This window comes from Callithrix jacchus, chromosome 20 (genome assembly GCF_049354715.1).
Source record: "Callithrix jacchus isolate 240 chromosome 20, calJac240_pri, whole genome shotgun sequence".
In the NCBI taxonomy this organism is placed as follows: Eukaryota; Metazoa; Chordata; class Mammalia; order Primates; family Cebidae; genus Callithrix; species Callithrix jacchus.
Window position 1 is genome coordinate 38,159,565 of NC_133521.1, and position 24,309 is coordinate 38,183,873.

At 46.7% G+C, this 24,309-nt stretch overlaps 1 protein-coding gene across 13 annotated transcripts in view; it reads right to left on the reverse strand.

Moving 5' to 3' along the window:
* Window positions 1–24,309, reverse strand: part of CDYL2 (chromodomain Y like 2) — a 258,880-nt gene that overhangs the window by 14,669 nt on the left and 219,902 nt on the right. For all 13 annotated transcript variants that reach the window (XM_035282429.3, XM_078357812.1, XM_035282427.3 and 10 more), the window contains 3 exons: window positions 20,567–20,784; window positions 8,068–8,240; window positions 267–477 (listed from right to left, as the gene is read on the reverse strand). In XM_035282429.3, coding sequence (XP_035138320.1) covers window positions 267–477; window positions 8,068–8,240; window positions 20,567–20,784 — 602 coding nt within the window. The remainder of the gene's footprint in view (window positions 1–266; window positions 478–8,067; window positions 8,241–20,566; window positions 20,785–24,309) is intronic.

Genomic DNA, 24,309 nt, shown 5'->3' on the forward strand with positions numbered 1-24,309 from the left:
AGCTGACCCTAAGACATGCCTGCAGGAGGCTGGAGCGAGGAATAATTGAGACAGCATGCAGAGTGCACAGTCCATACACTGACCTCATTGCCATCCTCTCTAGCCAGGCTACTCCGTCTGGCACTGATGATGTGGAGGATCTGAGGCAGTCCGGCTGATCCTCAGGCTGACAACATCCTCGGGTTTCTAGCCCCATGCATACCCTAAACTCAAGGCAGAGGTAGGATCTTGCCGGGGCCCGAATCCCGGTATCACAGGAGGCTTACCAGTGCGACGCCCAGGATCTGGGGGAAGGTGTAGGAGGAGCAGCCAGCAGGCGTGAGGCGGATGGTGGCGTAGGGAGTCTGGAACCAGGCCTTCTCACTGGCCCACACGATGTCGCAGAGGGGCAGGATGGAGGCACCCAGGCCCAGGGCTGGCCCATTGATGGCCACCACGATAGGCTTCTTGAACTGGATAAAGGCCTTCACAAAGTCCCTGGGAGAGAGAGAAGACCCTCTTGAACAGGTGACCACAGCTTGCCAAGCCCCACCGGAATATCTGACTCTCCCAGGTGCTGTGATGCACTCTCAGGTCGTCAGAGGTAAGAGGTGCCAGGCAAGGGTCTCGCTGTCTCGACACGGAACCACCAGCCGTCAGGTTTTCTCAGGTATACCGACGGGGTCGCTGCACGTCCTGGTTTGCTCAGACTGCCCCAGTTCATGCCCCATGTCCCAGAACTGCACCCAGTTACCATCTGCTTCCACTTGCAAAAGCCATGGCTTAGAGAGTAAGTTATACGGACACCCTGGATATTGACAGAATTTGTATATATCCTGAGGAAGTTAACCGCAATGTTAAGGTGGAGAATCAGAACCAAACGGCAGGTGTAACAGGGAGGCATATTTCAACTCAGAGAGAGAAAGAACGTTCTAACATCTCCAGTTGAAGGTGAATGGGGTGGCTTTGTCAGGTATGAATTCCTCATTCCTGGAGGTATCTACATTTCAGCTGGATGATTATGCTGGGTGGTGCCATAGAGGGACTTCATGCTTCAATGGTGGGTACCTTTTGGGATTGATGACATTTAAAATTTCTTTCAAAAATCAGTCCTAGGATGGTCTGATTCTGAATTACCTGCAGGGATGCCAGAGTCATCAATGGTGGTTCTAAAATGCTGATGGCAGTCGACGTGTTAGCATGGCTCTGACTAAAACTGGGCCACCTGTAGGCAGGAGCTGGAATCATGGCTAGAAGACTGGGAAGAATTTTCTCTCCCTGCCCTTCTGCACTGAGCAAGGGATCTTTACTAATTAAGCAGAGCTATCAGCAATGACCTCTGCTTCCTTTGCCTTGGAGGGCTTTTTGCCTTTTCCTAGTGCTATGTAAGATCCATAAAATTTTAATATTCATCTGGACATGGAGGAAAGGTCCACGATGTCTAGTAAAGTCTGCATCCTTCATTACTCTCAGAGAGATTAGAAACTACAAGAACTCACAAGATTAAATTTAAATGCCCATAACCTTGGTCTGACCTTCGCCTGCCTCAGTTTATCTCTCCAGGCTTCCCTCACATCACTCTTGCCCCTGCTCATAGTGCACGAGCCACATAGGCCTCTGAGAGTTCTTAGAATACAACAATGTCACAATTTGCAATCACCTTAACTAATTATTTGCTTGTTTTTAGATTCTTCTTTCCCTTTAGCTCCTTAAGGACACCCAGAGGTCTGCCCGGGGCACTGCCTGGCTTCCATCAATATTGGAACTAGCACTCAGTAAATAGCTGTTTAACAAATACATGAGTCTGCCAGAACAAGAGCAAAGACTGCACAGGTGAGGCAATGATGAACCAGCTCTTTGCCAAATCTATTTTCCCTATTCTTCCTGGGTCTACTGGCCAACCACATTTCCCAGCTCCAAATGCATGTGGATGTGGCCAAGTCCGCAAGTGCTGTCCAAACAGAATGTGAGCAAAAACCCACAGGTACCCCTTGCAGGTGTCCACTTCTTCCATCTTGATGAACATGGCGGTCTTGGAAGACATTTGCTGAGCCACAAGATGGAAGAAGTCAGATTCCTGAGTCACCATTGGGAAAACAGCTGTAGGCTGATGGTGACACCTCTTTTAGGTTTATGTATATGAGAAACACATTTCTATCTATGAGGTTTATTTGTTACAACAGCTAATACTTAACTAATACATATGTCAGGCTGCTTTATCCCTTCTCAATCAATACTGTTCCTTCCCCCAACTCTTACCAAAAGTTGTGGTTATCACAGTGATGTACTGGGATCAGATTCAACTGTGAGAAGCCTGCTTAATGTTCTGCTGGGGTAGGAGGTATCTTACGATCTATGTAAGTCATTCATGAAAGTATGCACCTCTGACTCAGGCTTGAGGCATCACACTGTTTGAGATGGTGGTATTACCTCTCAGTCCCTGCTGGCCCCCAAAAGGCACTACTTCAGAGAGGGAGTCCTGACTCCATGACTTGGGATGCTTGGTATTCCAGCAGCCCGTCTCCTGGCATCATTCACTTCCTAACCCAATGGTTAGGTTTTAGCTTAGGTCACCGGTTTTTGCAAGTGCTTTTCACTGAAAGCAATTTGCAGTCTGCAGGGGATATGAACTTCTTTGCACAATCCCAGGAGGTTTGGGTGATTTTTGTCAAACATCCCCCTTATACAATTCCAGAATCTTAGATCTCAGAGGTGGGAAGGACTTCAGGACTCATGAAGCTGTATCTTCCACTCGGTGCAGAATTCCCTCCGTTAACAGTCCAAGGATGCATCATTCCGCCTTTGCTGGATATTTTCAATAAAAGGGGCTCCATGCCTGTCAAGATAGCCTCCCTGTCCTGGGTATCCTGTAAGCTTCTCTGATACTGTCACCACCTCGGCTTCATCCACCACATGACATCCTTCAGGCATAGACTGAAGCCCTTATGACTTTCCAGAGTTTTCCCCTGCAGGACCCCAGATCCTTTCACTCTGTGGTTTCCAGCCTGAGATCCGTACAGGGGAATCAGGGACACAAGGGAAAGGGGACCAGGCATACAGAGCTCTGACACTCCACCCCAGCCCCTCCTGCTTCATCCAACCTGCCTCACACTTCATTTCCTTGATGTGAAAATGTCACCTGACATTTAATGAAGGCCACCCCCATCTTCTTTCTCTCACCTCGGGCTGTAGATCTCTATCACAGGGAACCAACAGCAAACAGGATATTGCATTACAGGCCCTGCAGCTCAGATATCTGATCCTGGTGCGATGGCGGGGCTGCATGGGGAAGACTGTATGCCACCTTCCCCCACGTCCAAGGCCATCAGGCTGACCTGGCCCACGCAGCTTCCTCTGCTCTACCCGAGCCTTGTGGCTTGTACCTGACAAAGCTGCTGGGCTGCATGGCTGTGGCAGAAGGAGCCAGAACTTCAGAATCTGAAAAACTCGGAGAGAAGACTCAGTTCTGCTTCTAACTAATGGTGAGACCTTGGACAAGTTGCCTGGTCTCTGGAGCCTCATTTTCTCCCTTTGTAAAATGGGAAAATCAGTGACCTTGTGCCACGTAAGCAGTGGAATAAGAATGAAAGGAGAGGGTCCATGCACAGCACTAGCCCAGGGCTGACACACAGGGAGCACTCGATTCCTGCTGCTATTACTATGGGTAGTGCACCTGCTGGGGAGGGTGGACACTGTCTTCATTCGATTTTCAGATTGGTCTGTGATCCATTCTCCTAGGCTACAGGAGACCCAAATACTGCTCACGGGAATGGTTCAATTTCCCCCAGAGCAATTGGCATTTGTCTTGAGACCCAGTAACCCACTCCCTTTGACCAGAGCCATAGAGGAGAACCTTCCCCCAACCAAAGTTCAGATCCAAGTCAGCCCACAAAGGACTGAACAGTGACTGCCATACTAGGGTCCTCAGAGAGGTCCCCAGCAGGCCACTCCTTAGTCTCTAACTCACCCCTTGGTCCAGGCACCCACTCCCTTGTCTTAGAATCAGCTTAGCTAGAAATCATGGCTGGAAGTGCCAATCGCAGTGACAAAAACTGTAATAGTAAGTCCAAGTATGTATTATGTGGCAGGAATAGCCCAAGTGTTTCACATGGAGTATCTTTTTATTCTTCATCCTACGAACCCACCAGGGAGGCCAGTACCATCACTTTGACTGTTCTCATTTTCTGGATGAGCTAATAGGCTCAGAGAGATCAGTGACTTACTCAAGGCGGCACCACCAGCAAGTGGAGAGGCAGGTGTGGGCTCAGGCAGCCTGCTTCCAGGTGCCACGTGAGGAGCTGCTAGCCCACACTGCTTTCCTGAATTCCACGCTTGAACAAGCCATCTTGTCACCTACAAGTTCAGAGGAGGCAGCCTCTCTTCAGGATGGATCCTGGAGGGAGGCTTCTGAACAAATCACCTGAGCTCTCCCCAAATCTGCTGGTTCATTCGTCAAACATTTGCAGAGTGATGAGCCCCAGTCACCAGTCCAGGTCACATATGTACAAGTTTTCTTTCGGCAAGGATGAGGATGGGGTGAGAGCACCACTCACAGGGTGCCAAGGCCACGCAGCACGCCCGGTCAGCCCTACCAAAAGCGTGTCCCAAGAGAAGAGATGGGGGCAAAAAAATGTTTCTGCCCTGCTAGATTTTGAAGGAAGTTCTTTCATAAGAGACTTCTTCTAAGTATGCTAATACACCTAGAAAATCCGTAGGAGCGGGCACAGAACGTGCAGCAGGAATCAAACTCCTTTCAATGACAGGGCTCTTCCCTCAGGACACTCCTCTGGAAATCCACCAAATGTCCTTTGCAGAATGCTTTGCTGACACCTTGTGTCCCCAACTCCAGAGCGTGGCCTCCAAAGGAACGCTCCAAAGCTGGGAGAGCTTGAGATACCTCAAAAGAGTTTGGCGCTGATGGGCGAGCGACAGTGTCTTTCTAACTCCGGGGGCATTTGTCGCTACACGGTCACATTTTCTGCACCTCCCTCCATCTTCACCTGTGGTTCTCACCCTTCTCATGCCTGTATCACCTCCTTCTTCACCCTCATCTCCTTAATAACCACCTTTTCTCTCTTGCATACAAATAGAAATCTTGTGTTTCTCTTAGTGCTCTCAATCAGTGATGCAGAAATCTCGTTAGCACAAGGTGGGTGTTCTCAACCCTGGCTGCACCTGAGAACCACCAAGGAAGATTCACATCCAAAGATGTGCTGGTCCCACCCCAGCCTAAATAACTTGGAGTCCCCTAGGGGTGCTGCCAAGCATGTGGGTCTTAGAAATGCCCCCTCAGGCCTCCTGTACTGTCAGGGCTGGGCACCAATGGTGCAGGGGACATCGCCTTTCCCACTCCCCTATCTGTGCTAGCTCATGAACTGCTCCCTTTGAAGCACTGAGAAGAATTCTTCCTGCATCCACCATCTTGCCCTGTGCTCTGCCTAAGGGAAGCTCACTTGCCTGCTGAGATGGCAAATGTCTGAATTCCACTGGCCATGTTTCCCCAGAGGTAGACCAAAGCATTCAGTCTCTCATCTTATTTTGGACCTCTCCTTCAGAGCCCCCTGGACTACTCAGCTGGGAAAGTCAGTAACCAGTCTGGGCCCCGGGCCCCAGGCCCCAGCCCCGTTCTCCTACAACTTCCTAGAGGTGAAGCTTTCAACCCTGCCTGCCTCTGAAACCTCTTTCTCCATCAATTTGGTTCTCAAGAGTCCGGAGGTGCAAAGACATCACCCTGCAGACCCCAGCAGGTAGAGGCTATAGGGACAGGAGAAAAGGTTTTGTCCCTCAGCTTTGATACATCTAAGACAAAAAGGCAGGGACATGCCAGGGAGACACTGCCCTCACCAGAGAGACTGGGCATGCAAAGCCACAGGAAGGAACCACTCAGTGGGGGCTCTGGGAAAATCTGTTACAAGTACTGACCCCCTGGGTACCCTGTATCTCTTCAACTTCCATCCCCATGGTGACCCAGCTGCGACCCTCATTCCTACATGCAGGCATGACCACTACTCCCACCCCCTACTGTCAAGAGCCTCCTCACTGTCATCCCAGGACTGACGGGGGAGTCGCACCTTGCCTGCAGCTGTCAGGGATCACCTGTTAATAAACGCCCCCAGCAGAGGTGAACAGCTGCTCACCAGAAGGAGCGGCCACTGAAGATGCTGGGCAGAGGTCAGGATGGCCCCTTGCCTAAGAGGAAAGCCTGAAAAGCTGGGGCTCTTTGAACTGCTAATGATTCCTTCCAGACTGTATTAGTTTCCCAGGGAAGAGTCACTGCAAAGTAGGGGGCTTAAACAATCAAAACGTATTCTCTCATAGTTCTGGGACCACAAGTCCAAACTCAAGGTGTTGGCTGGGCTGGTTCCTTCTGGTGGTTCTGAGGAAGAAGCTGTGTCAGGCCTCGCTCTCAGTTTCCGGCAGCTGCTGGCCATCCTTGGAGCTCCTTGGCTTGAGGCTGCAAGACTCTAAGCTCTCCCTTTTCTGTCACATCACCTTTTCCCCTGTCTGTGTCCCCTCTTATGAAGTCAGTTCTCTCTTTGTCTGGAGCCCACTCCGATCCGGGATGATCTCACCCCCAGGACTCTGAACTTAGATCTGCAAAGAGCCTTTTCCCAAATAAGGTCACCTTCGCAGGTTCCAGAAATTGGAACACGGACATATCTTTTGGGGGCCACACTTCAACTCACTACAAGGGGTTGGCCCGGTACCAAGCTGTGTGTGCATGCAGTGGAAATGAGGGGCTGTGTCAGGCAGGTTTCCCTGGGAAATCCCGCTAATGCCTCCACTGAAATTTATAAAGCAGATAAAGACCATGATGGAGGCTCCATGGGTCACAAAAATGGGCGCTCGGTTCTCTGGGTGGGCTTTGGTGGCCTCATACATGAGGAGAGAAGCACGCTGGGAATCCTGCAGTCCCTTTGACACATGGAAAGGCAGTAGCAAGAGGGCATAGCTGGGACCAGGCAAAGCGCAAACCAGGTGAGCACAGCCGGGAAGCCTGGGCATCCCACAGCCACAACGCCTTTCCACGGAGCAGTGCTCAGGCTCGTCGTGTCTCTTCCAGCAAGAATTCTGCAGCAGGAAACACACGGGTGTTTTGGAGCAGGGGCCCCAGTAGATTCTTCACCCTGAAGAGGGACTCAGAATTCCACACACAAGAGCATTCCAGCGTTACCTCTTGGAGACAACGCAACCCGTCACAGCCCCTGTAGCCTCGTGGGAATCGGCCTCCCTCTATGTGGCCCTTCGACAGAGTCATGGAGATTGGAGGCCCCAGAAAATCCCTGACTTGTGACCTGAGGCGCCGTGACACCATGTGGAATAAATGTTCCTTCTCATGAGACCAGGGGCATTCCTAAATTGTGACTTGTCGGATTCTTAAGCAAGATACAGCAGCCCCGTCCAGGCGAACACTGAGTGACAGCTGTAAACCAGCTAAACAGCGTAGTGTCTAGAAATCACATTCAGTTGCTTTTGATATACTGATAAAGAATGGGGAAATAACTCCCCTTCAGTGTCCCAAAAGGGTATTCATTTTTGGGACTGGATGTCACCCCCAGGATCCCAACTTTTGCCTAGGGGCATTAAGAGAGGGGGAAATACTCTGTACCTTACTGAGTCTGCAAACACACAGCTGCCGAGGGAACCCCTCCGTCAACTTGCCCACTGCTAAGCCGCGGCAGTGCTGGGACACAGAAACAACCAGACAACCTCCCTATCAGGCAGGGGGCGGAAACAGTGTGTGTAACACATGGCTACTACCAGACTCAGGCCTTGAGAGCAAATAAAATCTTTTTGATCAAAAGAATGAAAGTGGGACCTAACCTAGAGGGGCAAAGCATCCCTAATTTTGGCAGGACTAAGGTTACAGATAAAAATATAGAGTGCCCAATTGAAATGTGAATTTCAGATAAATAACCAACATTTTTTAAATGCAAGCAGGTCTCACGTATCGCACAGGATGTAATTAAGCTAAAAATAAAACTCCTGGTTGTTTGAAATTCAAATGTAACTGAGCAGCCCGCATTTTTAACTTGGGCATCCTAGGCAGGACCCCAAGGTGTGGGAACAGGAAGGAGCAGAGCTCACCTGATGGCTTCTGCAATCCGAGTGCTCTCCTTCCGCCGGTCACTGGACAACCGGCCTATTAGGTAGGAATAATCCAGGCCGCTGCAGAACACGCTCCCCACCGCGCTGAGGAGCAGCAGTTTGCTGTCGTCCGTGGCTGCATTGCAGAGCGCCCGCCGGACTTCTTTCATGATCTGCAGGCAGAGATGAATTAGCAGGGATGTTAAGTGCCTGTCCTGTAAGCCTGGGGCTTTCGGACCACAAGACAGCCAGACGGCTGATCCCCTGAGGGTAGAGGCCAGCAAATCTGCTTCTTGCCTGTGCAGGGAGCCTCCCCTGAATACAAGCATGAGTCCAGAGGAAGGAGAAAAGCACTTGTCATAACCAAAGCCCTCCAGCACCATCCCCAGAGCAGGCACAAGAGTGCTAATAAGGAGGCAGTGTGGTCAATGGCTGCAGATCTGGAAGCCTGGCCTGGAGTTGCTCAATCCCTGGTAAATCTCTGCAAATCTTGTCCTGGCATTTGCTTATTTAGCCCTTTATAAGATGTGGAAAAAGTCTGTGCACGGCCCAAGTGAGGGATGTAAGTCATCTCTAGATGACTCAATTTAATTATTACACATCCTTGCTCATCTTTCATTCAGCTAATATCCCACATGGCTTGCAGGTAGCACATGCATGTGGGTTCTGGAATCAGACACAGACCTGGGTTTAATGTCCCACTGGAGTTCCAGGCCTCTGGTCCAATTCTGGCTCTGCAACTCACTAGCTATGGGACTTGAGCCATGCTGATTATTTATCCTCAATGTCCTCATCTAGAGGGTGTACCCACTCTCAAGGCCTACAATGAAGAATAAATGAAAGGAAAGGTTATGGCCAGACATGGTGGCTCACACCTGTAATCCCAGCACTTTGGGAGGCAGAGGCAGGTGGATCATGAGGTCAGGAGTTCAAGACCTGCCTGGCCAAGATGGTAAAAACCCATCTCTCCTAAAAATACAAAAATTAGCCAGGTGTGGTGGTGGGCACCTGTAATCCCAGCTACTCAGGAGGCTGAGGTAGCGAATTACTTGAACCCAGGAGGCGGAGGTTGCAGGGAGCCGAGATCATGCCACTGTACTCCAGCCTGGGCAACAGAGCAAGACTCTGTCCCAAAAAAAAATTAGAAAGAAAGAAAAAGAAAAAAAATAGAAAAGTAAAGAAAGGAAAGGAAAGGTTATGCTCTGGCCACCTGCAGGTTCACAGTTCACATTCCTGGGAGGTATGGTGAATTCTGGATAAAAGGCATTTTGTTCCTCTTCATGCCACTAAAGGTGTCATTTGACATGGGAGAACTGTGTTGGCTACCCTGCCATGATGGGGCAACGTCCCCTCATCTCCTGCGTGTATCTCCTGCTTGTATGCCCTGGGATTTTTAGGACTCTATGACCTTGTCTGGAGCAGGTGCAGGGCAGGAGACAGACACAGGTGCCCTCGGTGAGTGGTAAGACCAACAAGCGCTACCTTAGGAGTGAACATGTACTGCAGGCCAGGTACCCTGCTAGGTGGGTTCCAGCCTCCCCAGCACCAGTGAGTGGGCAGACACTGTCCTTACTTCTCTCCAGAGACCAGGGAACAGATGCCTTGAGAGGTCATGACACTAGTCCAAGGCCACACAACTGGTAAGTGTTACAGGTAGATGTGAGCCTTGGCCTGGCGCACACAGTGCCTAGTCTACATGCTTTGACACTGCAAACTCCCGCTGTCTGGCCATGGCCTCCCATTCACGGAGGAGGAGGGCAGTCAGCTCCTGAGCAAGCAGCCAGGCCAGGGAGGAACAGGTAGGGGTGGGGCAGCTAGGAGAGTCCAGCGCTCCCAGTTACGACCCTGCAGCCTTCTTTGAACGTCTTGCCTGTGCCAAGCCCATATTCACCTAATTACCTTTGCTTGTGCCAATCTCCCCGCCCCTTGTGATGTTGCCCAGGCGCCGTGATTCTGAAAGTCCTTCTATGACCCACCCATTATCCTCTCTCCACCCCCCCTTGCCCAGCACCCCCCCGAGTTTTCTTCACATTTCATATGCTTACCTATCTTACCTACCACTTGCTTCCTGCCTTTTATTTGTCCACACTTGCTCAACTGTGATTTTAATAAAGACGGGAATGGCATCCCTCTTATTCCGCACCGTATCCTCAGAGACTAGCACAGTGCCTGGGGTTTGGTGGACACTCCATATCTGCTTGTTTAATCACATAGAAACTCCCTCGTAGCCCATTTCCTCAACTTCAGAAGAAAATGATGCAGGCTGGTTGCTCAGACACCTAGAAGCTTTTACAAGGTCAACTCAAAAGGCACCTATGAAAACCATTTAAAAGACTGGAGAATTTGCCACCAAAAAGCTTGCACCCCATGAAGGCTGTGTTTACGTTCTTCAAAGGCATGCAGCTGGGCTGTTTAGCTCCTCATCATATGAAGAACTATCTTTGGATGAACCTGAAGGTTACGGAGCACTTGCCCCTGAATACTTGTACCCCCAACCCCTTGTGAGGTGGGCATTATTATTAACTCCATTTTACAGAAAGGGAAACTGAGTCTCAGGGAGAAAGTGACTTTCATAAGGCAAGATGTCAGTAAGTGGTAGAGCCTGCGCTAACAGACTGGCTGGCTCAAAGTTTCCTGCTGAGACAGTACAGGCTCTGTCCGCCCCAGGCACTTTCAAACTTTGCTGCTTAAAGTGTGGTCCTCATAACAGCAGCCTCACATCACTCAGGAGGTGGCCAGAAATGCAACATCTAGGGCCCCAGCCCAGACCTACAGGGGATTCTAGAAGGTCTCCATGGGACTGTGGGGCTAGAGTTGGACACAAGCTCCACTTCTACCCCACGGTGTCTTGGATGATCTGGGATGAAATCATTAGCCTCTCCTGGTCTCCATATCTGTAAAATTCAGAGCTACTTCATATCCAACTAATCAATAAACAAGATGCGAACAGACTGCTTAGCGCAGGGCATGGCACATACCCTGCAAGAGGTCCCCTTTTATTTTTTATTTTTTTTTGAGACAGAGTCTCGCTGTGTCACCAGGCGCCAGGCTGGAGTGCAGTGGCGCGATCTCTGCTCACTGCAACCTCCTCCTCCTGGGTTCAAGCGATTCTCCTGCCTCAGCCTCCTGAGTAGCTGGGACTACAGGCGCGCACCACCAAGCCCAGCTAATTTTTATATTTTTTAGTAGAGACAGGGTTTCAACATGGTCTTGATCTCTTGACCTCGTGATCCACCCGCCTCGGCCTCCCAAAGTGCTGGGATTACAGGCGTGAGCCACCGCGCCCAGCCCAGAGGTCCCTTTTTATATACTGACCCTACAGAACAGGTCAGGCTCTGCCCCAAGGGCTTTCAACCCTCACTACTCAAAGTGTGGTCCTCAGACCAGCAGCTTCACATTCTCAGGAGCTGGCTAGATGGGCAGAGTCTTGGGCCCCAGCCCAGACCGACAGAATGAGTCTCTGCATTTTCATGGGACCTGCAGGGAATTTATACACATGTTACTGTTTGAGAAATGCTGCTTTATGATGTGAACTCACTTAGCCTTATGAGGGAGTCACTTGTTCAAGCCCCATTTTATGAATGACAGAATCAAAGCACAGTGACTTTGCGAAGTTTGCAAGTATGGGGTGGAGCTAGACTAGGACTCAGGAAGTCAGGCTTTGGGGCCCAGGTCCTTCACTGCAAGCTAGGCTGCCCTCAAAGCTCAGGGCTTTTCATCTGAAGACCTCCACATGATAGCAGTCTGGTTACGGGAGCAGCAGGAAATAAGCTCTGTGGTGCTCAAGGGAAAGCAGACCTGTCTCCCTTCCCAGACTGTGGATTTTAGGATGGAGCTGGGGTCTGAAGCTCAGCTCCTGCCATACACATGCTGTGTTCTGAGGCCCAAGCATCATCTAGACCCTCAAAGTCTGTGTACTGGCTGAACCAACCCCCCACAGCCCTGCACACTGCCTGACTCCTTCCAGTCACAACCTTGCAGTGGACACTGCACATCTTGACTAGACATTGTCTCCTGGGTGCCTGGTTTTCACAAAGACTCATGGCAGTGTGGCCAGGCTGAAAGGGTGCGGGCTCTGGAGACAGGTAGCCTATGATGGAATCCGGCTTTACCACGAACAAGTTCAGCCCCTCTAGTCCTTCTGCTACCTGTTTGCCACACCACAGTTAGGATAAGCCACTCCAAAAAATAATTTATTTTTGCTGTAAGAAAACTCTCCCATGATAAGCTAAAACTCCAAGCCTGCCCTGTGTGTGGATTTGAAGTTCTGAGTTACCACACCCACATGGGGAAGAATCCACAAGATAAAAAATTAACACAGAAATTGGACACAGGCTAGTAATATCCCTGAGATATCTGATGGAAATAAACGTAAAAGTACTCTGGAGAGAAACTGCAACTCAGACTGCATGGAAATTATACAAGAAAAAAAATCCTAGATGAAGATGAACTCACATTCAAAAATTACAAAACACTTGAGGAAATACAAATTGGCATACTCAGCAAATGGGAAGATTATATAACATGACTTCAAGTAATAGAAGAATCCAAAAGGGACTGCAAAATACAAATGTGTGAAATAATCACAGAGAGGAAACGAGACATGAACAATAAGGAAAGAACAGGAGAGTATGGGGGGAAATAGATTTGAGGAGAGAAAGAAACTTCTGGAAATAAAAAACAAAGTCATGGACATCTTCTGAGATCAGCAGCAGATTAGGTGGCTCTAAAGGGAGCATAAATTAACCAAAATGCCTGAAGTAACTGACCAAAATGTAGCATAGAAAAACAGAGATGGAAAATATAACAGAGAGATTAAAGACAAGAATGATAAAATTTAAAATAGGTGCTGTAGGGATTCTATCAGGAGATCACAGAGAAGAGGAGAGAGTCAGTATCTAAAGAGATAAAGGATGAAAATTTAACAGAATTGATGAAGGACGCACTAGTTTCCTATACCTGCTTAAAAATTACTATAAATTTGGTAGCTTAAAATAACACAAACTTATCTTCCAGTCTTGTAGGTCAGAAGTCTGATGCAGGTTTACTGGGCTAAAATCAAGCTGTCAGTAAGGCTGTATTCCTTTGCGGCGGCTCTAAAAGAGAATCATTTTCTTGCCTTTTCTAGCTTGTAGAGGCCACCCACATTCTTTGGTTCATGGCCCCTTCCTCCATCGTCAAAGGCAATAATGGCCAGCTGGGTCTCCCCACTTTCTCTGTGTCATTCTGACAGATTCTTCTGCTTCTCTCATCTACATACATCATACATCCAGGTAGTCTAGAACACTCTATATTTTAAGGTTAGTTAACTGGAAGCCTTAATTGTGTATCTGAAACCTTAAATCCCCCCTGGCCATGGAACCTAGCAGAGTCAAGGTTCTGGGGATTTGGACATGAATATCTTGGGGAGAGGGCATTTATCTATCACAGACTGGAGTCCTAAAATATAAGAACTACCACAAAAAGCTAAGCAATAGAAATAACAATACATGCATGGATAGACATATCATATTTAAACTTCAGAATATCAAAGACAAAGTCAAACCTTAAATACATCCAGAGGAAAAAGAAAACTTATCTACAGAGGGTAAATATTTGACTGGAGGCAAATTCTACATAGCATAAATACATTCCAGAAGGTAGAAGAATACAATTGTCAAGGTACTGAGGAAAACAACTGTCAGCAAATTCTTCACTCAGCTAAATTGACTTAAAAGGAAGGGTAAAAATAAGGCATTATCAGTAAGAGAATGTTTACCATTTCTAGACCCTCACTAAAAGATCTAAAAAGAAATGTACTTCAAGGAAAAGAAACTATATTCAGAAAGAAAAACTGGTGTGCAAGAAATAACAACCAGTAAAGACACTGGTGGCTCATGCCTGTAATCCTGGCACTTTGGGAGGAGGAGGCAGGCAGATTGCCTGAGTTGAGGAGTTCAAAGCCAGCCTGGGCAACATGGTGAAACTCCGACTCTCCTAAAAAAAGGGAAGGAAATTGGTGAATATGCTGTTAAATCAATATAAGAACTTACTCTAAAGATCATAATACTTACATTGATTAATTTGACGGCAGAGGTTGGCACAGGGTAGAACGGTAGTAACCGGCAACAATATTGTAGAGGATGAGAGGAGGAAGGACTAGAGCTAGAGTATCTCAAGACTATATGCAGAAGAAGTGAAGGTAATTACACTTAGCCTTTGTTATGTGTATATAATTTAGGGATAACTTCTTAAAAACACATGGATAACAGTGACTGGGGAGGAAGATAAAATAAAGAATACCCAATCACTCGGTTGCTAAAACAATAGCAGAAAGTACACAGCGATAGAAAACAAGGCAAGGTATGTGCCTGGGTGAAGCTTAGAGTCTAACAGAGGAGGAGGTAAGCGAGCAAACTTCTAAAGAATCATTCATAAAGACTCTGCAGGCATAATCACAGCTTACGGAAGTTAGCGGGACACTAGGAGAATATTCTTTTTTAAGGTTAAACTTTTAAAGGAACTCCCTTTTGTGAAGCACCTAGTGGGGCCGGGAATTGCACCAGGTAATTTCCATAAAATATTTTATTTCAAACAAAAATCTGGTAAGGTAGGGGATGGTATGTCGATCTTGCAAGTGACACCATGAAGACTCAGAGAGGTGCGGTAAGATGTCCACACCGGCAGTAAGAGGTAGAACCATGATTTAAATCTCATGCTAACAATCCTTTACTTTCTACTACTTTATACTGTCGGATGATTTTTTTTTAAATGGATAGATTTTAGTGGAAAAAACAGGGCTATATTTCAATCTGAGGTGAAAATCTCCAGGCCTGTGCCCTGCTGGACGGACGGAAAGAATAAGGACATTCCAGCCTATTTGAGTATAAGCAACACATATTCATCGTGGACATCAAAAAAGCTCACAGGTCGCTATCTTGTGGGTCCTTTAATCCATCTGCCTCCAGAAATAGATATACTCTCACCTATACATGAACTCTATTTCTCTGAGAGGCAAATAAAGAAACCCTGCTGTGAAGAGGTGAACTGAAATTCTGTAGATGACTCAGGGAGTAGCCTCTCTGGCTAAGGCCATACTTAGTTACTTGTCAATTCGTTAAGGAAAAAAAAAAAAAGACGAAACAAAACAGCCATCTCATTTATGAATTAAATTGAAAATAAATTTGCATTTTATTGATACAAAAGAAGTACAAACTATACTTTTCTTCATTACAAAAAGTTGTACCTAGTTTATATCTCTTTTCTCTCCTTTTTGGTGTTGGTCACTCAATTTGGACACATGGCTAAGGTTCGACCTTCTCGAAAGACCCCAAATTTTATAATGTAACTTGTTCATTATAAATAAAATAATAAATATTCTAAAATTAGTGTACATTCTCTTTCCTTCTTAAACAGAATATACTGTATGCATATAACTACTTCTCAATGGTCACCTGCTGGCCTATAACTAATCAATTCCTCTTAGAGGCTTCTGGGATGTGATTCTATAACAAGTCGTCCCAGACTGCTATGCATTTTGAAGTCCTAAATCAGTCCTTTAAATTAATTGCCCTCATTATGCACTTCCTAGTTGCCACTTGCACATGCTGTTAGTCATCTGCTGGAGAGAACAGACTCCTGCTCTACGACTTCTAGCTTCGGACCTGGCATTTAGAGCCAGATAACCAAGTTCATTAGAATGTGATGCAGAAGAAGAATCAACCAGGATCCCTCTCTGTATACTTCAGCTGTACCTGCTGAAATGCAGTCACACCAGGCCCATCTCAAATGCAGCCACCTTCTAGGGAGAGTTCCCCAAACCGCAGACTAGATACACACTCTCCCTTCTCCCCAAAGCCTGAACACTTTAAATCCTTCTGATGCTTTTGACAAACTCCCTTGTAGAATGTGCGCCTTCTTACTGCGTCTTGCCTTCTATGTGATTTAAACCCCTGGTATTCACATCCCTCTGTAACCCCCTACCTTCAAGAGAAGACTGGACTTAGTGGCTGGCTTCAACAGAAGGTGCCAATATGATGGCATGTCACCTTCAGGAGGAGATTAGGTGACAAAAGGACCATCCTCTCTTGCTATCTTTCTTGGAGTTCTTTCTCTTGGAGAAGAAAGCTACCTTGTCATGAGTAGCCCTTAGAAGTGGCTCACATGGTAGGAAACAGATGCAACCAACAACTACATGGGTGAGCTCGGAAGTGAATTCTCCTCCAGTCGAGCCTTCGTGTGAGACTGCAGCCCCAGCCTCCACTTGACAGCAGCCTTGTGAGAGACCCTAAGCTAGAAGCATCCAGCTGAGCCATGCCCGGATTCCTGACCCATGGCAATTATGAGACAATAAATGTCTGCTGTCTCAAAATGCTAGGTTTAGAATAATTTGCTACACAGTTATAGATAACTAATATAATCATGTAAGAGCTAAAACAGTATACTTACCATGGCAGTCTTTACCTCCTCAAGAAGTTTATAGTCTAACAGAGGAGGGGGAGGATATCAGACATTTAACAAGTTACTACACCAACATATGTAGACTAACAACTGTGATAAGACTTGGGGAAGTGATGGCTGAGCTGAGCCTTGAAGGAAGAGCAAGGATGAGTGAAGCAAAGAGGAAGAAAGAGGGGGGCATATATTAAGGCCCTGAAGCAGGTGTGGGCATGAAAGCAAGCCAGGTGACTGGGGTACCAGAGGAGGGGTATGTGAGGTGGGCTGCACGATTAGGTAGGAATGCATCACACCGAGGGTTCTGCCAGCTAGGGTAATCAGGAGCCATCACCACATTTGGTTGTGGGGGGGGGGGTGTGCATATAAAGGGGTGAGTTGGCCAGAGCTACGTTTCTGGAAGATCATTCTCCCTGCCTCATTAGGGCAGGAAGCATGAAAGGGGGCAGACTTATGAGAAGTCTAAATTACAGTAGTCCAGACAAAACAGCCTAGTAGTGGACTGTAATGATTTTGGAAACAGAAATAAACATATTAAAGAGCTATTCAAGAATAAAGGTGAACTGGCCTTCGGACAGGTCTGGACATGGGGGCATGACAAGAAGGATATGAAAGGGGACTCCTGCATGTCCACTGCATTCCTGGGAATGGTGGTAGAATGTGGGCTGAGGCCGAGGGCACTAAAGGAAGGCCTGGGGTATTCTCCCAATGGGGAAGTGGATAAGCTTTCGATCAAGGAGATTTGTCCAATCTGTTTCACTGACTCTTTCCTTAAGGGGCATTTCTGTTCATCTCCCGGTTCTCTGCTATATCCCAGACAGGAGTAATATTACAGCAAACCCACTAGATTCAGAATCTACTTAATGCATCCAGTAAGGTATGAATTTCTACCCGTGAGGGCAATCCCACCAATGTCAACTATACAACTAGGAAAAGCAATTTAATTATTATAGCCGTGAAGGTTGTTGCCTTCCAGTTCCTCCAGTCACAGGCAAGGCAAGGTCTGCTGGTGAACATTAAATGAATGGCCTCTGCTTCACGTTAACAATGAAAGGAACATTTATTAGATACCTCCTGTCTACCAGGTACTTTGTGGGCCTCTTTGCATACATTATCTCTAATCTCATCAGTAAAATACTGTCAAATTTCTATAAATGAGGAAGCTCAGAGAAGCAAAGCAACTTCTCAAGGTAAAAGCATGGTAAGTTGAAGGCAGGATTGGAACCCAGGTCTGCTAGACTTAAACCTGTATTCTTCCTCTCGTGCCACCTCTTCGCTTCAGTAGGACCTTCATTAGGGGCTGGTTTACCCAGTCAGCCAGTCACCCACATGCTCAATCCACTTCAGTTGTTCAGACAGCTGAAATTACCTCTATAACTTTGACTGTTTTCTTCCTGTTCTGTGACCGACCGACACCGATTAGCAATAGAATCCCAATTAACTAAGCCCGCAGCTCAGGAGGTGAGAACCTGTGCACCTTCCATTAGCTGAGCACAACATGTTTTCCATGATGAGCGGGCAACAGCTACCACCCAGGGCTCCTCCAAAGAGAGAATGAACTGGAGACTCCACATGCATTCAATTTGTTGAAGGAAAATGCTGTGCATGCTTTTAGAAAGTAGTGAAGTAGAAAGAATCTAGGAAAAGCTGGCCTGGCACATTATTTTAAGCAAGATAAGCCTAAAATAATGAGGTTTTCAGGTGTATAAACATGTGAAGAGCTGCTTTCAGGTTAAAGTGCAGGCTCTGAACTTCTCTGAATCCTACTCAGAGGTCTACACGGCAGAGAACTCTAGGGTAGCTTCTGTTAGAGGTCGACGAGGGAGAGGCCCCCAAAACACCATGCTCAGAGAAGGAGCACCATACAACCACCACCCCACAACCCCAAGACTTCAGCCACAGTGCTTCCCTCACCACGTGTCATTCATTCCAGACAGCTGTGCCCACACCCCATAAAAAATCCAGGGTCTATTTCAACCGTAATATTAAGACATGTAATCACAAGCCCAAGAGCACAGCACTTGCTTCCCATTACCCCACTTCCTGTGCCTCCCTGATGGTACAGGATACACTGCGCAATACCAGGGCATTCTATCATCCCAGTGTGAGTGAGTGGTCATCCCTTGACTGCATTGCCCAAAGCATACCCTTCTCATTGACCTCCCATTGCTATTATGAAAAAGAGAGTCCAGGATATTGCAAGGACAGAAAAAGCGGTCTCAGAGTTCAATGTGGGCCTGGCACTGGGATGAACAGAAGAGATAAAAGGGAGGGCAAGAAGAGTAGAACCCCTGCCCTCCTGGCACCTACTTGGTTAAGCTGTGAGACCCTATCCCAGATGGATTGTTTATTTTCTCATCTATTCAATGTGGATCATAACAATGCTACCTCAGAAGGGAGGTGATGAGACAACACAAGTTAAAGAGGAAATACAAGGAACCAAAAGCCCCTGCTCAATGGCTGTCACTGTTGTCGCCATTTACCACTCTACTGCCCTACCCCAGGCATCTGGTAGGAGAAGGCTGCTTTGAGCGGCATCTTCCCACCTTTGTGCCACCTTCCCTGCTCCCCCAATGTACCCTGTATTTTGAAGGATGTTGTCAACCTCACTGCATTAAGTATTCATTGCTTCCCTATTTTATTCACCTAAGACACAGAAGCATCATTAATATTTAAAAAGTAATGTAGAAAAGACAGTAAAATAGACTTCATCAAAATTTAAAAATCTGTCATAGGGCACTATCAAAAAAGTAAAAAATCAAACTCTGAAAATGGGAGAATGTATTTTCAAGTCATATATCTGAAAAGGGCTCACTATCTAGAGTATATATCGAATGCTTAAAACTCAACAATAGAACGAAAATTTTTAAAATAGGCAAAGGATTTGAATAGGAAGAAGAGAGAAAAATGACCAACACACCCATGAAAAGACGCTCAACATGATTCGTCACTAGGGAAATGCAAACCAGAGCCACGATGAGATACCACCTCACGTGCACTAGTATTGCTACAATAAAAAAGACAGACAGACAACCCTCAGACTGTAAAATGGGGGAGCCACCGTGGAAAACAGTTTTGCAGTTCCTCAAAGAGTAAAATCTGAAACAGATTCAAGAAAATTATATTGCAAATTAGAAATATATCCAAGAAACCTGAAAATATATGTTCATATGAAAACCAGTATATAACATATATAGAAATATTATCCATGAAAGTCAAAAGCAGAAACAACCCAAGTGTCCGGCAAACGGAAAAGCTGATAGACAAAATACAGTCTATTCATACAAAGGAATATTATTTAGCCATAAACAGGGACAAGTATGGATACATGCTACAACCTGGATGAAACTTGAAAATACGCTAAGTGAAAGAAGCCAGACACAAAAGGCTACGTACTGCGTGTTCCCATTTACACACACTGTCCAGAATAGGCAAATCTATAGAGACAGAAAGAAGACGAATGGTTTCCACGGGCGTGGGGGAAAGGAGAATGGAAGTTACTATTTCATGTGGGCGTGGTTTCTCCTTGAGGTGGTGAAGATGTTCTGGAATTTGACAGGGATGATGCTTTGTGAATACACGAAAAATCACTGAATTGTACATTTTAAAAGAGGAAAATTTATGCTATGTGAAGTCAATCTGTCTCCGTTGTATATAATACGTAGTGACATATATTATATATTATAGACTGAGTGAGAGGTAGTAACTGAGTGCATTATATCTGTAGCCAATCAGTATGACATGCTGATGACAACAACGTTTAGCTAGAACAGCCCAAGATGTGACGTTTGGCTAAGTCTGTGTCCACGACGAGTTGAGTGAATCCCTCCGCCCTATAAGTTGAGTGAATCCCTGTAAGATGAGATGGTGTCATCACATGGTCATAAAGATCAAATGGAATAATGTATGTAAAATGATAAGCAAGTTGCATCCTGCAGTCAGGTTTTTACGCGTCCCGGTTACCATCCTCGGCTCCCTGATGGAAGGAGGGAGAAAGCCATTGTCCCATTCAGAGGGAGAAGGAGCCGCTGCCCAGCCCGCCCTTCCTCTGGCCACCACCGCTTACCTCAGGTGTCAGGGCGTTGTTATCCGAGGTCTGACTGGACAGCAGGATGTGTGTGAACCCCTCTTCCTTCCGCACGACGATGTCTCGAAACCGACAGTTGCTTTCATTCTGGCGGACGCTGTACCTGAGCCTCTTGTCAAAGACGTAGTCCTTCTCTGCTTCCAGCTTCCTCTTCACCGAACTGTGCAGGTTCAATCCCCCATTGGTCAGAGCAGAGCCTTCCAAAACCAGATAAACAATGTAAGAAACTGACACGGGCCACAGTCCTAGAAGGATGTGATCAGAGGACATTGGGATTTTCAACGGAAGGGCTTGTATGTGGCTGGGACACACCACCTCCTCCCCTGTGCCACCCTCCATTCTAGAAAGAGGGAAGATACAGAGACAGGCGGAATTCCTACATTTCCAAATTCAGAAGAGGGCCTATAGGGCTCTTTGTGAAGGTGCAGTCCTCTGCTCTTTTCTCCCACACATCAGATTCTGTTCAGATTCCTTGGCCACAGGGAATGCACTGACCACCCTGAGAGGCGGCCCACTCCACTGGTGGATGTCTATGAATGATGGGGAATCATCAATAAGAGCAAGACCAGCAGCTAACCCTTTATCCAACCCATACTACGTGGTAAGCACATCACAGGCATGATTTTATTTAACATGAGAAACAGAGATGGGGCTCTGGGAGCCCCCAGTGCTTCGCTGGGGGCTGCCTTGAGATGAGTGAGGTGAGTACCAAGCAGGCAATGTCCTTAGGTCTCTCTCTTCCTCTCCCAAATCAATTACAATGACTTTGCATTTTTCTGTTTCATATATTAGCATTCACAAATGGCCTGAAAGCGCCCCGATGAAAAGGTCTGAAAACTAGTAACAGAATGATCCAGATGTATAACGGTTCCCAGTCTCCAGCCTCACACAGGATACATCAGCAACTCCGAGATGTTCTAAAGAAAGCAAGGCCAAGCGAACACCCCAAACCTTCATCGGAAGCAGGTCCAGGAATAGGCTCAAAGGTGTATTTTGGAAACACTTTCCAACCACGTCCATCCAAAAAAGAAAAAAAAAAAAGGGCAAGAGAGAACGAGAGAAGGAAGACACAAATTACCAGTATCAGAAATGAAAGAGGGGGTGTCACTACTGATCATATAGACATTAAAAGGATAGTAAAGAAATAATGAGAAAAATGTCTCTGCCCATTATTTCATAACTTAGATGAAATTTCTTGGAAGAAATTCTAAGCAATTTTCCTTGCATCCACTCAAATGTTCTGGAATCTTCTGACTGCTCTAAATCAGTGCTGAAGACAGGAAAAGTAACCCCAAGAATGTAGGGCAAAGGAAGCCAAGTGCCCAAGACAGACTGGGAATAGTTCCTGGATCAGACAGCCCAGGCAGGATCTTCCCTTAACAACGAGACATGCCAGGAAAGAACACCACCAGGTCGCTTAGAAGGCCCCTCTGTAGGTGTGAGGGTGTGAGGCAGGGGGAGGGACACCAGAAGGACTGCAGGAGGTTCTCTGGCAATACGGCACAACATACACTCACTAGGACACTATGTTTTCATCACAACCTATTATTGTTGGCTGAGGGTTGTTTAAAAACCTGAGCAGACTTTAACAACTTGTAGACTTCCCTTAAAGTCCAGATTCCCAGCTTCTCTTTACAAAAAATAATAGAACTGCGTATTAGCAGCTCTGGGACCATATTCCAATACGGTGACAACTGGCTGGATTTCAACAGCCACTACCTCTCCTGGGTTTGCCACAATCCCCACTACTCCCTGTTGTGTCCTCAGAGCTGAGGGTTGACTGCTGTTTATCATCACCTGTGTGCTGTCAGTTTTCTTATGGCATAGAAATATCTCTCTGTACTCAAAAGAAAAGCAGCAAAACAAAGTAAAACAGAACATAGAAAAGCCACATATTTCAAGAAAATTAGGGAAAGGCCCATCACCCATCCATGTTCCTTATTTGCATGAACCACCTCATAGTGAGGATCTCAGCATCTACCATCTGAAGAGTCTGGGTTCAAATCCCAGCCTGGCAGTTTCTCAGCAGTGAGGCCTGGGGCATGTATTTAACCTCTCCAAGCCTCAGATTCTCATTATTCAAAAGAGAAAACAATACCTATACTTCATAGGGCTAGGGAATGGATTTAAGAAGATATCGGGCCAGGCGCGGTGGCTCACACCTGTAATCTTAGCACTTTCAGAGGCCGAGGTGGTGGATCACGAAGTCAAGAGACCCAGACCATCCTGGCCAACATGGTGAAACACTGTCTCTACTAAAAATACAAAAATTAGCTGGGCATGGTGGCGTGTCCCTGTAGTCCCAGCTATTCGGGAGGCTGAGGCGGGAGAATTGTTTGAACCCAGTAGGCAGAGGTTGCAGTGAGCCGAGATTGTGCCACTGCACTCCAGCCTGGCACCTGGCGACAGAGTAAGACTCTGTCTCAAAAAAGAGAAGAAGAAGAAGAAGAAGGAAGAAGGAAGAAGGAGAAAGAAGAAAGAAGAAAGAAGAAGAAGATATCACATGGAAAGGGCTAGACACAAGGCCTGGACCTATTACATGCTTAATAAATGCTGGGGATTGTTGATACTGATGTTGTCATGAATAGCAGTAGTGGCAGCGGGTAGTTGCTGGTGGGAATGGGTGGCAGTTTGCCCTCTAGAGTGTTCCTTCTAGCATCAGGATTGGGCTTTGTCCCCCTCCCAACTTCTGAGGCCAGAGAAGCAAATGCCAGACAAAAGAGTCACAGCCACAACCAAAAGCTGCCCTTACAGACACTCTAGAGCCACTGAGTAGATGCCCCAGTTTCTTTGCCTTGCAGCCACGTACACCTGTTTCCTGTACACACATATTATGGCTTCCTCTGGCCCTTCTGATTGGAACCCTTTCTACCTCTGCCCACCTGGAAGCCCCTACTCACATATGAAGACTAATTAGACATCAGTATCACAAAGCCTTTCCTGAATTCTTAGGCAGGATTCTTGAATCCATTCTATATTTGCTCATTTTCTCCACTATACCATGAGCTCTTCAAAACCAGGGTACAGTGAACTCTGTGACTTCAGCCTGCAAAAGTGGAAATCCCTGATAAATCCATTAGATCTCATGAGACTTACTACCATGAGAACAGTATGGGGGAAACTGCTCCCATGATCAAATTATCTCCTACTGGGTCCCTCCCACAATACATGGGAATTACAAGTACAATTCAAGATGAGATTTGAGTGGGGACACAGAGCCGAACCATATAATTCTACCCCTGGCACCTCCAAATCTCATGACCTTATATTTCAAAACCAGTCGTACCTTCCAAACAGTCCCCCAAAGTCTTAACTCATTTCATCATTAACCCAAAAGTTCATAGTCCAAAGTGTCACCTGAGACAAGGCCAGTCCCTTCCATCTATGAGCCTGTAAATTCAAAAAGCAAGCTAGTTACTTCCTATATACAATGGGGATACAGGTATTGGATAAATACAGCCATTCCAAATGGGAGATATTGGCCAAAACAAAAGGGTTATAGGACCAATCCATGCAAGTCCAAAACGCAGTGGGGCAGTCAAATTTTAAAGCTCCAGATGATCTCCTTTGACATCAGGTCTCACATCGATATCCCGCTGATGGAAGAGGTTGGTTCCTATGGTCTTGGGCAGCTTTGCCCCTATGGCTTTGCTGGGTTCAGCCTCGCTTCTGGCTGCTTTCACAGGCTGGCACTGAGTGTCTGTGACTTTTCCAGGTGCACA